The following is a 16,663-nucleotide window of genomic DNA, read 5'->3' as shown; positions in this document are numbered from 1 at the left end:
TATTTTAAAGCTTTCCTAAGCAAATTAGAATTTTAGATGTGTTTTATTGTTTTTATCTATTATATACTGATGATTGATCCTGCATTTGCATTCTCAGGATGCAAATGAAATAGGAAGCTTCCTTTTTGTTTTTAGACACCATTTGTAAAAATTTATCATGTAAGAAAGAAAAGCAATTTCAGTAGCAGTTAACTAGTTGGCTTCAATTTAGTATAGATCTAAAAATCAGTACACAACTGTTTTCCTTCAGACTCAATGAGCAGGATTCAAATTAACCTATATGTTGGTAAGTATTCACTGACATTTGACATCAGAGTCATACTTTTTTGTGTGACACCAAGTTGGGTGCATTTTACAGGAAATAAGGATTTTTGTCTGGTTTTAGTGGCATATGATGTCACTGATATTTTTGTACTCTTTAGAATGCTTTCTTTTGGGCTTGCTTCCTTTTGACTGTTTCAATGCAACAATCTTAATTGCTTGTTAATATTAGATAAATGAGCTGATGAATCCGGTGGTACATAACATGAGTGTATATCTGTCCTGTTTTCACATGGAGCAGCCAGTTTGGAATAGGGTATGAATCTGGATGTATGTTCCCCACCCTCACATGCTGCAGTGCATTCTAACATTTTGAATCAAAGCCGTATAGGTCTAATGTAGAAACTTGGTTTTCTTCTTTTCCCTCCCTTGCTTCTCTCCCCCATCCCTGCCTCTGAAGCATCTCTGTCCATGTGTGAGCCCCCCTGGGTCTGCAGCAGCTGTTGTCTTCCTTGCAGGTGGGATGCGATACCACCTCCTTTCCCCGGAAGACCGAGAAGAGTTAGTGGAAGGAACCCGGCCAAGAAGAAAAAAACACGATTATCGCATTGCTTTGTTTGGAGGCTCTCAGCCCCAGTCCTGCAGATATTTTAATCCCAAGGTAATCGTTACCTCAGAATGCATTAAGATTCACTGTTTGTAATCTTACCTGTTTTCCTTGCTAATGATACTAACTAAGACATAATGATCTACAAAATGATACTAGGAAGGAAGTATTCCCTCCCTCTTGAGTGTACAATTGGAAGAATATGGTTAATTAAGTATTTTTTAAGTCTGTGTACCTAGATGTAATACTTCATTTTGAATAGAATGATTGTGTTTGTTTCTTAGCAATATTAGATATGGAGAGCTGATCAGTCTATCTGAGTTGAGCATTGATTAGTATGTGCATTCCACAGCTGCAAATAAAAAAAAAAAAAGGTCACTAAAACATCAGGCAGTTGGTTAGGAATATATGAAAGTCTGTATGCATGTGCATGCACCTAGGTGTTTAGAGATTAACTCAAAGTAGGTTTTTTTAGCATGTGTTAAGTTACTGGCTAGTATGTTAGTGTAGAACCCAGTTTTTATAGTTTTTTAGTGCATTTATTATAGATACACAACCACTTCTAAATCTCAATAGTTCACAGTTTTGTTTGTTCTTGAGTATATAGGAAAAGAATGAGGAACCAAGTACTACCCAAGTGGAAAAGAGTGAGTTTCCACAACAAAAACCTTAGAGATGGTCAATTTAGAGCAAGCAAGCTTTTCCTGAAATTTGTTCCCATGTTTCTTGAATAAAATCAAGCCACAGGAATGGTGTATATTTCAGCTATGCAGACTAAAGGGTCTAAAAACATCAAGTGCATGCAGAAGGATTACCCATATACCCTGTTTTACCAGGCCAGCACATACAGAACAAATTTGCTGTATAAACATCAGGGCTCTCTTAAGTTATGAGATCCCATGCATGTAAAATTTTGTTGAAGAAATTTTGGTTCTATCTCAGCATATTAAATGCTTGTTAAAATTTCAAACAGTTTTGTGTGCTGTGTGAACTTTATAGTCAAAATGTGAGCCCTGTCAAATCTAATTCTGAATGAATGAGCCTCTGGGATATGTCTTGAGCTTGTTTTCACATTCCTTTTGTAAGATAAAATTCAAACCACTTTCTCTGAGTACCACTCAAGTCTAGTGGGAAAAAGCCCCAAACCTACCAAACTTTGCTGACTTAGCTTGAGAGACACTTAATATTTATTCCTATTGGGAATTCAAAATTCTTAACTAATGACTGCCTTTTTCCTTTATATACATACTCAAGATAAGCAGCACTTTATCTGGGGGTGAGGAGGTGAGGGGTACAGAGCAGAAAATTCTCTCCTTTCCAAGGTCTAAGTTTGGGAAGCCTTTGATCCAGGCATTCGTAATTTTTCAAGCAGTTGCATGGTTTTGGCAAAGAAATCTGTTTTGTAGACAAAAATCAGTGTCTGTAAAAGTCTACATAAAGCATAGGTTAAAAGAGCTTTATCTTTCATAGACTACTTGTCCAGGTGTAACACTGAAAAATAACTGAATTTGGAAGAAATTTTGAAGAATTGCCTCTTAATCAAGATTTACAGCCCTTAATGTGGAATGAGGAGTGGGGGAAGATTTGGGCTGGGAAGGAAAATTTAAAAAGTGGGTGATTGGAGATCTTTATTCTAACAAGCATGTGTTCCTTCTATGTTTTCCTAGTGCTTATATGCTTCCTTGGGTACTCTTAGCCAGCCTGTCATGTCTTGTTGAACAGCTTTTACTTCATTTCCTACTCTTAAGCTATTTAAAGGTCCTTTTCTGGATGTTTTGCTTGAGTATTTGATTTTAATCTTTAAACTGTGACAATAGCTTATTAAATGTAACAAACCAAGGATCCAGAACCCCTGCTGAATTATCATTTTAATTTTAATCACTTTAATTGGTCTCATCAAGAGATGATGGGAGGGTCACAGAACAGAGAATTAAGCTTGTGTATGTACTTTTGCAAGGTTAGGACCTTGGGAAAAAAATTAGAATTTTGCTCGTCTGTTGAACTGATTGAATAGTGACCTAGTCCTTCAATTCTGATTTTAATTGAAATCAGAAATTTAATTAAATTCTTACATGTCATAAACAATTCGAAATAGAGGTCATGTTTTTTTCTGAAGATATTTTTCTTGGTTGCAATATGAGTTTCCATAGCTGTTATATGATAAAACTAGTGCAAAAATTGTAATTTTCACTGATTCCTTTGCACACAAAATTAGTCTCTAACGCTGATATTAATTTCCTTGTTGTCAGAAGAGTTATTTAAATAAGACTGGTTTGGATACTGTGTTTTATTTTTTGAGAATGTTAGCAGTGTTATTTTAAGACTATATTTGCAATCTTTGTTGCACTGTAACTGGAATTTCTATTGGTGCATGTACTTCATCTAGAAAGCAAAATGGTGCAACGGGACAGATGCAGACAGGCATAACACTTGTGGAGCAGTCTGGCACTAATTTGAGTAGACATACATGATTTCAGAGTACTGCTAGAAATCTTAGATATTCTATTAACAGTTGTGGGAAGCATTTTCTTGTTGAATTTTTCACAGAATATTAAAAAATTCTCTATATTGGGAATAAAATACTTGTTTTGTTTTATGAATTCTCAGTACAGAATTTATATATGATTGAGATTTTGTGTCAGCAATATGCTTATTCTTTTGAAATTACAATCTCTAGTGGCCAGAAATGGTTGGAAGTTTTAAATTCTCAGCAGTGCAAAATTCAACAAAGGCAAATAAAAAGTAACAGATGCCTGGCAATGCTATTTGTTGATGATTAAGGGAACCAGCATACCTTTTATGAGGAGATAGAGCTGTAGTCAGTAAGCTGTTACTGGGGAGGTGATCCACAGTGGGCATGTCTGCTTGTTTAAATGACAAGCTTGGAAGAGGAATCAACTGAAAATGAGGAAGAGTTTTAAATGACAAAAGGTACTTTTTCACAGGGCCCGTAATTGTGTGTGCCATTCTTGTCACAGGGTCTTGAGGCTCTCAGGAGTTCAGGTAGTTTTAATAAGTGATTCAATAAACTGATTAAATAGAAAAAGGTATAGCTTTTGCCTCTGGTGTCCTCCATTGCACTTTGATGAAAACAGAGATCAGCAGGGAGTCACCATATACTTACCTTGATCCATCTTTCCCTACTCAGTCCCCCAGAGCTGAGACTTGCACCAACCAGGGCTGTGTGGATCTTGACTGTGGTGTAAAGCAACACTTCTGCATAATTCCTTACTGTGTTAAATTCAAAAATTGAAATCAGTTCTATGTGGTACAGACTAACATTGAAGAGCATTGCAAGAGGATGACCTAAATTGCCTCCTGCTGAAAGAGGAGGATATTGCTGAGTATGCTCAAGTTATGGCTTTTCATTTGATAAAGGTATGGATGAAATGGATACATGAACAGATGCCATAAAGTGGGTCAGATCACAGCCCTTCATAACAGTAAAGAAAAACAATGGGATATTTTGTAAAATTGCCAGAAGTTTGAGCTAGAAAGTATGTTGATCTTACACAATGCACTGAGACATTTTCTTAAGATTTATGCAGCTATTTATTTTGCCATGCTGTAGTATGGCTTTCCTTTCTAGGATGCCCCAGGACCTGTTTCTCACCATAAAGGGCCACATGCAGCTGACAGCTCTTCTTGATATGGGGGATGCTACAAGAAAAGATTGTAAGATGTTCTGGACTATAACATGCTCTGCCTCTCTTTCTTTGAACCCCCATGTAGGAGTCGCTGTTCTTCCTCATTGACCAAGGTGTTTGAAGTATGTCCTTGCTAAGAAAATGTACTGATGTAACGTCTTGTGTGAATCATTACAGTGAAGGTCATTCAGCAGGTTGAGGTAGACCTTCTTGAGGTGGCACAGATAACAGTTAAGGTCCCATACTTTCCTGTTCAGTATAGGATTCAAGCTATGCTCATGGAATATGTGAGATGCTATTACTCAAGAAGCGTTTCTCGTGCTGTATGCTATCCTGGTCTGCCGTCAGTTGTTGAGTTTGGTGTTTTTAAGGCTTTGGGCATTACTGCTCGTATTTGATACTTGCTGATTTTGCTAATCCATGCAAAATCAGTTTCTAGGCATCATGACTGCCAGTATTTGTAATGGAGCATTACCCTATTTCTCATGCTATCAACTGTGGATAGCTATAGAACATTTGTGTTTTGTAAATTCTGTAAATAAGCTTCTAGTTGTCATGGTAATAAAGTATGTATCAGAGCTTTTTTACTGAGTTGCTTGTCAATTTGGATATTATCTTCTTTTTCCATTGTCTTTGTTTGGTACTTTCTGTATTTTATTATTTTTTAGAAAGAATCTGTTACTATATGTAAGATGTCATTTTCCATTGCTATAAAAGAAAATGCAATCCTACTTTATTGATTACATGCATTGTTTCTAACATGATAGCAGCAGGAGGTCAATTGTGTTGGAAAAAACACCAAAACTGTTTTTCAGGGAAGCTGTACTGGGTGCACACAGGGAATGAGAAAATAGAAATTCATAATGTCATGGTTCATTGCAGCTAACTATATCTGTGTCTAAGAGAATTTTTCAAGAGTACGCCTGAGGAGTATTCTTCAATAAACAATGTTCATGTTTGTTTTGAAAAGGAACTTAAAACTGACCATATCTAAATCTCTATGAAAAGCTCTGTTTGAAAAACACTCACTGTGCAGGTAAGTGTTATAATCTATTAGACATTACTTGTTCTTTGTAATGCAGGATTACAGCTGGACAGACATCCGATGTCCCTTTGAAAAGCGCAGGGATGCAGCTTGTGTCTTCTGGGACAACGTAGTTTATATTTTGGGTGGTTCCCAGCTCTTCCCTATAAAGCGAATGGACTGCTACAATGTGGTGAAGGATAGCTGGTATTCCAAGCTAGGACCTCCAACACCTCGAGATAGCCTTGCAGCCTGTGCTGCTGAGGGCAAAATTTATACATCTGGTGGTTCAGAAGTGGGTAAGACACTAAAAATCTTTAAAACAAACAAAAAAAAAGCACAAAGAAAGATAGCTGGAAATTTTTCTGGTTTTTTTGCATGATTTTGTTGACAAGAAAGTGCACGTTGCCATGTTAGCCTAATGAATTTATTTTCCCATGTTTAGAATTTTGTCCCCCTTCACCCAGTCCAACAACTTATTTCTGTTATGTTTTGAAAATGCTTTCACTGATTGAAATTAATAATATTTACATTAACTGGAGTAAAAAGTACACTGCAGCTCATAAAGAGTTAAATAGGAACAAAGTTGGATGGAGCTCTGAACAACCTAATCTAGTGGAAGGTGTCCCTGTCCATGGCAAAAGGGTTAGAAATAGATGATCTTTAAGGTCTCTTCCAACCCAAACCATTCTATGATGGTGTAATTCAATGAAATCTATTTTGGGAGTCCCACTCTTATCTTTCTGCTATAAATCCACAGAATTCTGTGTAGTTTAAAATTTTCAGGAATGTGTGACCAGAATAGCTGCATTTTGACAGCAGCTTTCCTTTTATAAAGTATATGTTTGGCCTGATGAGGTGGTCTAACTTTTACAACTACTGCTTTTGGTGGTGAAATTGTACTTGGTTCCTTGGTAAAGGAATTTGTCCAATTTTTCTGTCAAATGACAGAAGTTATCTTCTGTTATTTTGTTGGTTTGCTTCCACAAATGGAGAAATGATATTTCCTTTAGATGTTATTATTCAGCATAGTAAAGAAAATAAAATACCATTGGGATTTTTTTCTCTTTTCAAAAAGCCTAAAAGATGATTTATAGTGTGGTGTTGCAGTAACATTTTATTTTGTCTAAACATGATACATCATCAGCAACCCAAAAGTTGAAATGCAGACATGGTATACTCATAAAAATAACTATGCTAATAAGGCTATGTTCTGGGGAATAAAAACAAATGGGAAAAAATCCTAGAATGAAGATCCTTTTGAGGTCTGCCTTGCTGCACAGGGAGGTGAACAGAGGAGAGAATTGTCATGATCAGTGCTTGACATGGATAAGTCACTTAATGGAGGTTGCAACATTTAGGTCATGTTAATCTGACCTCTAAAATATTTAAGAGGTCTAATGTAGCAGCAGAATAAGCAGCTCCCAGCTGCCACCTCGTGTGGTGAATGTGAAATAGCACCTTTCCCATTACTTGAAATAGGCTTAACTAAGCCTAACATTGGGAAACTTGGAACACTACAACATCTCATAAATCTTCACAGTTTCCCATATTTCAACTCATGGGGAATTACAATAGAAAGTTTTGATTCTACAGTATATTTTCTAATGCATAGTAAATAGTTAATACAACTATAGTTGAAATTTTAATGTAGCAGTTTTCTTATGAATGCACCCTCACATTACTGCAGAGTTTCACTTTGCTTTCCATAAATATTAATCAAGACAGAATAGGAAAAGCTAAACATTAATAATGGAGTTTATTTTGCTTGTATTTTTTCTTCAGAATTCAGTGAATACTGAAAGTTTGGAAAGGTCTGTCTCTCCTGAATCTAGTGTTTTCTAATTTGAAGCAGGCAGTTATGTTGAAAGCATTAATCTGACAAAATGCTGCAGTGTGCTTAGTTGTAAAGAAATCTAAAAATTGCATGTTTTTTCCATCAATTGAAGAGGTTGGAGTACTGTGCCAGTCCATTACAGACAACATGGCTCATTTCCCCTTCTTGAATTGATGGGAGTCCTGTTCTATTTGCAATAACTAGCAGAGTTTGGAAGGTGAACATAACAGATGCTTCCACTCATTTCAATGCAGAAAAAATACTTAACATTATACTGAAAATGGAAGCTTTAGCCTGTTTAAAAAAAAACAAAAAAAAAAACCAAAAAAAAAAAACAGGTCTGGATTTTCCATGGATAGGAATTTACAACTTCAAAGCAATAAGAATGTTTCTTTACATCAAAGAAAACATCTGTTTACATAAAAGAAGAAAATGTCACACTCTATACAGTTTTTGGTGATAGTGAGAATGATAGGGTGGGAGTGAACAAGTGCACATTTTTAGGAGTGTGTTCACAGGGGTTATTTTGGGTCTGGAAACATAGCATCCTTTTGAAGGTTCAAATCCTCTGCTGGTAGTAAGTGCTGCTAGTATGACATGCTTAATTTTTAGAAGTAGAAAGTCAAGGTAAAACAGGAACAAGAAAAGGCACCTTTAAATGTCCTAGGTGAATATATCTTTTGAAACAAAGAGAAGAAGGATGTTCTTTTCTGAGAAAGTTGTGTTCAGCCTTCTCTGCCTTGGCTATGATTTGGTCACTTAACTGAGCAGGAGTTTTGAGCCCCCATCTATCTTCATTGGAAGAATTGATTTCAGTAATAGTTTTCTTGGCTTTTGAGGGAAGAGTACACAGAACCTGCACTTCCAGACAATAAGTATCTACCAGTCCTCAGGAACAAAGTAAATTGGGCAGAGGTAGCTGTTTTGTGGTTGCTAATAATTCCAGGAGTATGTTATGACATAAGCTATCAAATTCCAAAGGCAACAAGTATTCTGGGTATTGGGCTAATCACACTGCTTAGAGGAATAAGACTCATAAACCTGTAGTGAGTTTACAAAACTGGATTCGTCTTCACATCTGAAAGTTCAATATATTTCCAATTAGTAAGAGTAGCATAGCTGATGACAATGGGATGGGAAATTTATATGTGCCTCTATTTAGCATTTATTCCCCTCCAAGAAAAAAAAAAACAAAACAATTTTTTCTTATTGTTTTAAAACACAAATAGCAATTTTATAAACTCATGTATTTTTGAACAAAAGAGTCAAAATAATTACAAGTACATGCTTTCTGAATAATCCCAAGTTTAAAGCTGGTTAGTTCTATTTTTGGAGGTGGGAAAGCAGCTTTCCCTTTTCCTCTAACAAACAAAGCATCAATTTGATAATTGCTGTTAGACTCCTCTTAAAAGACAACCACAAAGATTAATGCTACTTTGGTGGGTTTCTATTTCTTTTAAGGCAATTCTGCACTGTATTTATTTGAATGCTATGACACGAGAACAGAGAGCTGGCACACAAAGCCCAGCATGCTGACTCAGCGATGCAGCCATGGAATGGTAGAGGCGAATGGGCTCATTTATGTATGCGGAGGGAGCCTGGGAAACAATGTTTCCGGAAGAGTCCTGAATTCCTGTGAAGTTTACGACCCAGCCACAGAAACGTAAGTGTTGTTTTAAGTCAGGATGGCTTTAGTCACTTGGCATCTTTGCTAGCTCTGTAAATGACTGAAGTGTAGATGACTACAGGAAAAACTCTGGTAAGGAATTTTTCCTGAGTCAGAATCAAGAAATCAGTTATTTGTGGTTCTACTTAAAACATGGTTTTTCTTAAGCAGCTTTCTTTCATGTTTTATTTTCCTAATGATAGGTTATACTTATTTTCTATCAACCAGATGGTGATTTGTCCTTCTCTGTTTGATTTCTTTTCCCCAGGTGGACTGAACTGTGTCCAATGATTGAAGCCAGAAAGAATCATGGGCTGGTGTTTGTAAAGGACAAGATATTTGCTGTGGGTGGACAAAATAGTTTAGGTACTTTAACTCTATTATTCTTTAGCTGGTCCCACATGGTTTCATGGGGTTTTTTTTTCTGTTCTGGAATGAATTCATTCCACTCTGTTCAGCTGAAAAATCTTTGAGCAGCACCATCAGACATGTCCTGTTGTCGTCACATCTGTGTTGCCTTCTTCCTTTTACATCTCCATTTCACTGTTATCTTATTTTTCAAATTCTTGTACTAATGACAGTCAAGTTCAGATATGCACCTCTACTGTAGCCCAGTTCTGAAGCAGTTAATATGGCTAGACCAGGCATCTGATAAAAGATTTGTTTGTTTGTTTTGGGGGGAGGGGGGGGGTAGTTACTCATGTGTTTTCAGAGATTTTAATATTCTTTTGAGAGACAGGTAAAGGTGTAGCCACTATTTTAGAAATTTCAGTCTAAAGACTTAGATCTAGTGTGGTGTTGAAAAATGGTTAAAATGTGAGACCTCTTTTGACTGCTCTAGTTTTGAAATATGATTTACTGTCATGGCAAGGTCAATTATGATCTACCTGTCTCCTTGTCTTTCAAACTAGAAGAATAATGCTTTACAAGAAGAATTGCATAGAGTTTCTGAAATGCTTGTCAAAATGAAAAATTCTCATTTTTTAATCACTATTTATAGGAAGTGGAATTCTTGATTTCAGATGAATACTATTTTAGAATATAGCTTGATTTTTAATTAGCTACTGGAACTATTCCATTGTGATTGATTCCTAATTCAAAAATAATAGATACATTTATTGCACAAACATTTTATCATTCCATAATCTGCCATCTTGCAAAATATAAATGTATTCATTGAATGCTCCTCTTGGAAAAGTTTAAAATTGTTCTTACTGGGATAAAATGAGGAAGAGTTATGTCTGGGGTGAAAAACTGGTATCTGTTAACATGATAGGGAGATTTCTTAATCTCTCAGATCTAATAGTTCAGTACTGGAAGTGAAAACTTATTTAAATAGGGACAGCAGAATGTTTGTAGTTATTGTCAAGTGTAATTACTAGCACATTTCTTAAAGAAGCAAATCTTAGTCACAAATTCTAGTCTTCTCTATCAACTTTTGGTTCCTTTTGCCCTTTTCAAAGGGCATCAGGTTTTACACTTCCATGATTTTAGTATCATCATGACAAGAGACCTCATCTATCATAAATAGCCAGTTTTTCTAAAAGTACCCAGGAGCTCTCTAGAATGAAATATCATTGCTATAGGGAAGTTTCAGGTAATTCCTGAGTTTTAGTCACTAGCCCCAAATCCATCAGAAATTCAGCATTGAAAGTTCTTCTGTTCATGAGGTAACATATTGGAATCTCTAGAAAGCATAAGTGGAAATTTGTTAGAATACATCTTACTTTCTATCTCCTTTTCACTTTTCTCTGTTTTTGCATTTGTACAAGGATAAGCTGCTAGTTTAGAAACTGGGGTGTGTTTCAGATTTGCTTTTTTAAGTGTAGGGTTTTTGAAACCTTGAAAATAAAGACTGAAGTTTGTATGCTGTATGCTTTAGTGCAGTCCATACAGTGCAACATAATAAGCAGTTATCTGTCTCATTGCTTTGTAGGTGGCCTTGATAATGTAGAATATTACGATATCAAGATGAATGAATGGAAGATGGTGTCTCCAATGCCATGGAAAGGTGTAACAGTGAAGTGTGCTGCAGTGGGATCTATAGTCTATGTCCTGGCTGGTTTTCAGGGTGTTGGTCGCTTAGGGCACATTCTTGAATATAACACTGAAACAGACAAGTGGATAGCCAACTCCAAAGTCCGTGCTTTCCCAGTGACGAGTTGTTTAATCTGTGTTGTAGACACTTGTGGGGCAAATGAAGAAACTCTAGAGATGTGAAGACTGTAGGAGATGCCAAGGCATTCTTCGAGGACTTGGGAAGTTATTGGTCCTTTGCTTCCATGTTTTGCTGAACCATGTTAAATTTAGTAACAGGGGAAAAAAAATGAGAGGCAGTCGTTCAGTTTGTGTATACAGCATATTTTATGATGTGGATTTTGTCACGCCCATTTTCTTGTCTGTTTTAAAGAGATGGGGATGTGTTTTGAGAATCCACTTACCTAGGTGATATCACACAACATCTTCCTTTAAAAGGACTGTGGCTGTGGCCTTGTTAAACAGACCCAACCCAAATATTTAGAATGCCTCTAAAGCATTTGATGAGGAAAAAATTTCTGGTTAAATGAAATTTTATCAGGATCGGTTGCAGAGACACTTCCTTTAATGAAGGTGAGTAAATACAGCTTGGCTCATGACAAAGAAGAACAACAATTTTTTTCTCCTTCACACCTACCTGCAGAAAATTTACTGGGATTAAATGAAGATATTTTCTCAGGAAAGACCAAGGACTGCTGTCTAATAAAGATTCTCAATGTTTCAACAGCTCTCTAAATCATGATAGCTGTCCTCTTCCAGTGAGTTTCTTCCATCATTTGCATGACTGCTTATCAGATTTTTAAGGTGAGAGAGGCCATACATAGAAACTAGAGAAACATTTTGATGGTCTCTTCAGCATTTAATGGAGCTTTCACAGAAGGACTTTTTGATTTTTTTTTTGATTTTTTTTTTTTTTTTTTGGTTAATTACACTGAGGTAGGGAATGGTGGGACAAGTCGATGAGAATAGTGCACTATAATTAGCAAGTTGGAAACTTGGAAAGAATTTTCAATCTATCTTCCCAGGCATCAGACTGTACATACTGTGGATGCCAAACCATCAGCAAACATGGGAAAAGAATGAGAAAAGCAAAGTCAATACAACAGATATATTGATTTTCTTCTTGGAAATTACTGTTTTTTAAATGGCATGAACCAAGTCATTAAAGATACTTTACAGAAGTCTTCAGAAGTCACGCATGATTATTCATCTCTGGTTTAGAAGCACAGAGTTCTGTAAATGCTTCCAGCCCACGTGATGGTAAATTTTTTCATGCAGCCTCAAAGTCCAGCATGTCCAGCTTTAGGTGTCATCGACATTGTGTGTCTCTTCCCAGTTCTGGAAAATTATACAAAATGATGCCTGTCCTGCTTCCCTGCTAGTTTATTCATAGCTGCATTGTAGTTCTGTTACCTCTCTTCTAACTTGCTGATTTTTTTAGGTCTGTTTCTATGAGACTAGTGAGTTAACTTCAAAAGTTGGTGCTTGCCTACTTCTACCTCGCTGGTGCTGTGGATGTTTAGTCTGTTTTAGTTCTGAAGTTCCTCCAGCTTCTCCTAAGTAAAACCTGGTTTTTCAAAGTCAGCGCTTTGTAGATTTGCGCCTCGTTTCCTTCCTCATCCTGACAACTCTGCCTGTACAGACAGGATTAGATGCACTCACGGCCTCCGTTGTTCCTGCAATTCCGTTCTTTATTCAGCAGTAAGTGAAGGGCGTGTGACTTCCGTTTTCGATTGCCTTTTCACTTCTCCTTGCCACAAAACGCGTCCCTGGTGTCTCCACTCCTTCATTCCGATCTACTGGAATTCTGGAGGGAACTGTGTGGTTTTTTAGACTGGAGAGGGTCTTTTATCCGTTTTGCATCCGCTTTTACACTGGCGGTCCCGGTTGTCCTGAGGGGTGAACAGTGCCCAGGCGGCCGCGCTCGCCCTGCGGCTCTGCGGGGCTGCGGCCGCCTCGGGGAGCGGCGCCCGCGCTCCGGGCGGTGCCCGCGGTGCCCGGGCGGGCTGGGCGCGGGGCTGCGGGCGGCTCCCGACCCGCCCCGGTGCCCGCCCCGCGGCAGAGCGGGCGGCTCTCGGCCGGGGCCGGCTCGGCGCTCGCAGGGTTGAGCTCTGGCCACGGGACTGCGGGACGGGCCACGGGGCCGTGCGGAAGCAGCTCGGGGAGCTTGGCTGCGAGGAGCAGCGAGCTGCAGCTGCGTGTTGTTTCCATTCGCACCGGCTTCGGTGGTGGGCAGCTTTGGAAGGCGAGGGACTATACGGAGAGCCGAGGGCTGCGGTTGTTTGTCTTGATTCCTGCTTAAAGAGAGCCGGCGTTTCCCAGTTCATTTGGGGCGTTTGCGCCTCTAAAGTTCTTTAATGAATCCTTCGTGCCTCCGACTGTTTCAGAACTGTCTACATACCAAGGCCCGTGTCTTTGTAACTACGGAGGGTGGTTAGAAATATTAATCTGTTTTCTTGGAAGTTTTTGATTGTTCATGTCCTTGCAGGCTTTTTAGATGTGTCTTCAGAAGAACTGCATCTGGAGTATATGACAGCAAACAATATAATTGGGAAATGTGTAAGCAGTTTAAAAATGATGACTGATGGGGCAAGTCTTTGGGATAAGACTTTTTAACAATCTTCAGGTGGCAACTCTTGACTTATTTATGTCCCAGCTCTAGGAGATAATCAGAATGCCAAAATATCCTTCAATTCCTGTGCACCAAAGAGAATGCCAAAATAGCAGCTGATCCATATGGTCTATAATAACATAATCCTTTTGCCTGAGAGTTCTGGCTCAGACTGTCAGATCTAATATTGCTCTTTATGTAAAGACATAAAAACTTGACATCAAGACAACAGTAAGAGTATTTAAAGAAATCTTGTATTAATTTAAAAAAATGCATCTTTTCACATTGAAGGGGAAGAAAAGCAAAATTCCTCTGTTGGATTAGTGAAGTTTCTTTTCTAATTCTAAATATCTTTGTTTGGATCAGTTGACAGACCACCTTTCTTTCTTTTTCCCCCCTTTTTCCAAGTCTTCCCCAATAATAAAAGAATTCACTTTTTTCTCTCTTTCTTTTCAGATAGATGCTGTTGAATTGTTAGCAGAACAGTGGAAAAATTGACTGATTCCATGAAAAACTTTAATTGCAGTTGCAAAAACAGCTTTGGTAGGTGTTCACAAATAGCAACATGTCTCTATGCCTGATGTAATTTTTTAATGAAGTAATTTACACAGATGTTAATTATGGTTACAAAGACTTCTGAGATGGGGAAATTGTGATGTACCACCTGGATATATTCCCTGGACTCCTGAAATTAGTGATTTGCATGTGGTATAATAAACACCTCCAGCTGACTGGGGAAAAACATGCACAGGGATGGTTCTGTGTTGGCAAGGCAGCAGCTGGATGCCAGCCTCGGAATACTCTCATTGCAAGCCACAGGAAAGCAACCAGAGCTTAAGGTTGGGATGTGGTTGTGTACATGACCAGAAGAGACCAATTCCCACCACACCTTTTCTCCCATGTGCTGATGTTGGCTCTTCCAAGAGAGGATCAGCACACTGGACCAGAATTTGTCTCCAGGACACCTTGGGATAAATGGAGTATCTGGCCAATGCCAGTATTGGGAGATGGGTGGGAGAGAAGCCCTTTGGATAGCATTTGAAGATAGCAAGAATCATTGGTCCTGGGAAGGTGACAAACACTTGTGAAGGGAGATGGTTTTTCAGAAGCAAATGCTTGAGTTAAAGCCCATATGAAATAGTCAGGGAGACAGAGAAAGTGGCTCTAGTTGAGTGCAGTCTGCAGGAGGTGCAGTGAAGGCTGAGTAATGTGATCCCAGCCCTTGGTGTGTTCAGTGCTGAAGATGGAGCAGCAGGATTTGGGCTTTACCACAGGAGACAGATGGGCCAAGGACAGAGAACAGAGTGAGTCAAAGCTGTGCCTTAAATACAGTCACAGAGCACAGCCTGGAATAGGAAGAGGTGAGAATGAGAGCTCCCAGAGGGGATCAGCTCACTGACTGACAGGCAAAAATCAATCAGTAGGAATAGATTTGCATTTCTGGAGGGGTTTACAGAGTAGAGTGTGTATGGCCTTAGAGCACTTAAAGCAGTGCAAGAACAGGCAGTTGTGAGGAGTGATCACTGTCCAGCATGGTCTGAGTTGGATTCAGTGGGACTGAGCAGCTCTGCTTTTGTTTCAAATAGTTCCTGAGAGAGAGAGAGAGAATTCTCTGTTTTGCAATCTAGTTTTCATGTACATCTGTGGAATGTTTTCAGCTCTCTGCTTTCAAGAGCACGAGCACTCAACCAGCACCTGTCTTTGGAATGGGAGGCCAGCAAACCTCAAGCTTTGGGCTGTCAAGTAATTTCCTCTTCTAAGAGCTAAGACATTTTAACATTTGCTGCAGTTTGCTGCTGCTGCTCCATCTTTGAAATACAGCAATGGTTCAGTATCCCTGGGGTACCCATTCTAATATCTTTTGTCAATTCTCTACTTGCAGGCTTTCCTGTCAACAGCAGCAGCAGTAGCAGTGCCAGCAGTTTCTCCTTCAAAGCCAGTTCCAGGCTCATCAGTTCAACCTCACCTGGGAGCAGCCCTGCTGCTGGCAGCTCTTCTGCTGCTGCTGCAAATCCTCCTGCATTTGGGACAGCATCCTCTCCTAGTGCTCCCCAGTCCAGTGGCTTTGGCAGCCCGGCCGCTCCATCCGCAGCCTCCTTCTCCTTTAAAGCAGCTGCCACAGCTGGTGGCTTTGGCACTTCTGCCTTTTCAGGCTTTGGCAGTGCTTCTGCTGTGAACTCTGCAGGCACCCCTGTGCTCCCAGCCTTTGGAGCCTTTAGTGCCCCTGTAGGCTCTTCTGCCTCATCTTCCAGCAGTGCTTTATTTGGACAGAGCTCCAGTGCCTCTGGACATGCTGTCACCTCAGCCTCTGCTGCAGCCACCAGCTCAGAGAAGTTATTCACACCCAAGAGCGAGCTGTCAGCTGAAGAGTGGCAACAGTTTGAAGCAAAGGAGTTCACAACTGGAAAGATTCCTCTTAAGCCACCACCACTAGAACTTTTAAATGCTTTTGATCTTTAAGTTTATTCTTAAATGTTGTTAATTTTATTTCCTCTTTCAGTTCTCTTCTGCAGGAATAAATGCGAACGTATAAGCTTTTGAACGTTATTTTGGGATGGACTTTTCATATCTGGGAGATGAACTTTTGAGACTAAAATGGAACATTGCCTTCTATATACTGGCCTGTGAAATTATGTGCAAAGACTGTGTCAAAAATTTGGTGTCCAAAGAAAGAATGTTTCAGTCAGGTATTTAAAACCTATTATTGGATCAGTTTATTATCTCAAGATGTATACTCCATGGGTTGTAGGACTGGCCACAAAAGCTTTTTTTTCCATTGCCCTAACAATTGGTGTTGTAACTTCATTGATGAGACCTTACTGATAGTTATTGCTGAATGTGTGCCTTTGTCCATCAAAAATCTTTTGTTTTATTTGCCAGCTTTACTGAAACCAGATGATCTGTGCGGGATGCTTCCATACTTTCCTCCAGTCCTCTTCACTCATTATCAAAATCCTCCAGCATCCCAGTGTT

At 38.9% G+C, this 16,663-nt stretch overlaps 1 protein-coding gene and 1 pseudogene across 3 annotated transcripts in view; both read left to right on the top strand.

Annotated features, from left to right (window-relative positions):
* KLHL7 (kelch like family member 7) overlaps positions 1–15,406 on the top strand; it is a 27,151-nt gene extending 11,745 nt beyond the window's left edge. The window contains exons 7-12 of one of the 2 annotated variants that reach the window (XR_013773898.1): positions 780–922; positions 5,598–5,838; positions 8,838–9,039; positions 9,311–9,408; positions 14,147–14,233; positions 15,349–15,406. Coding sequence is in view for 1 of the 2 variants with exons in the window: in XM_079302900.1 (XP_079159026.1) it covers positions 780–922; positions 5,598–5,838; positions 8,838–9,039; positions 9,311–9,408; positions 10,979–11,262 (968 nt within the window). In the remaining variant the exon portion in view is untranslated. Of the gene's footprint in view, positions 1–779; positions 923–5,597; positions 5,839–8,837; positions 9,040–9,310; positions 9,409–10,978; positions 12,261–14,146; positions 14,234–15,348 lie in introns of those variants that run through there. The other variant, XM_079302900.1, reaches the window with a different exon arrangement.
* Positions 14,666–16,663, top strand: LOC306798940 (nucleoporin NUP42 pseudogene; annotated as a pseudogene). Its single transcript, XR_013777918.1, has 3 exons — positions 14,666–14,701; positions 15,349–15,433; positions 15,573–16,663. The product of XR_013777918.1 is annotated as a nucleoporin NUP42 pseudogene (transcript).

This window comes from Erithacus rubecula (assembly GCF_903797595.1).
Source record: "Erithacus rubecula genome assembly, chromosome: 3".
In the NCBI taxonomy this organism is placed as follows: domain Eukaryota; kingdom Metazoa; phylum Chordata; class Aves; order Passeriformes; family Muscicapidae; genus Erithacus; species Erithacus rubecula.
The sequence above is the reverse complement of the archived record's forward strand: the minus strand, read 5'-3'. Positions and strand labels throughout refer to the sequence as shown.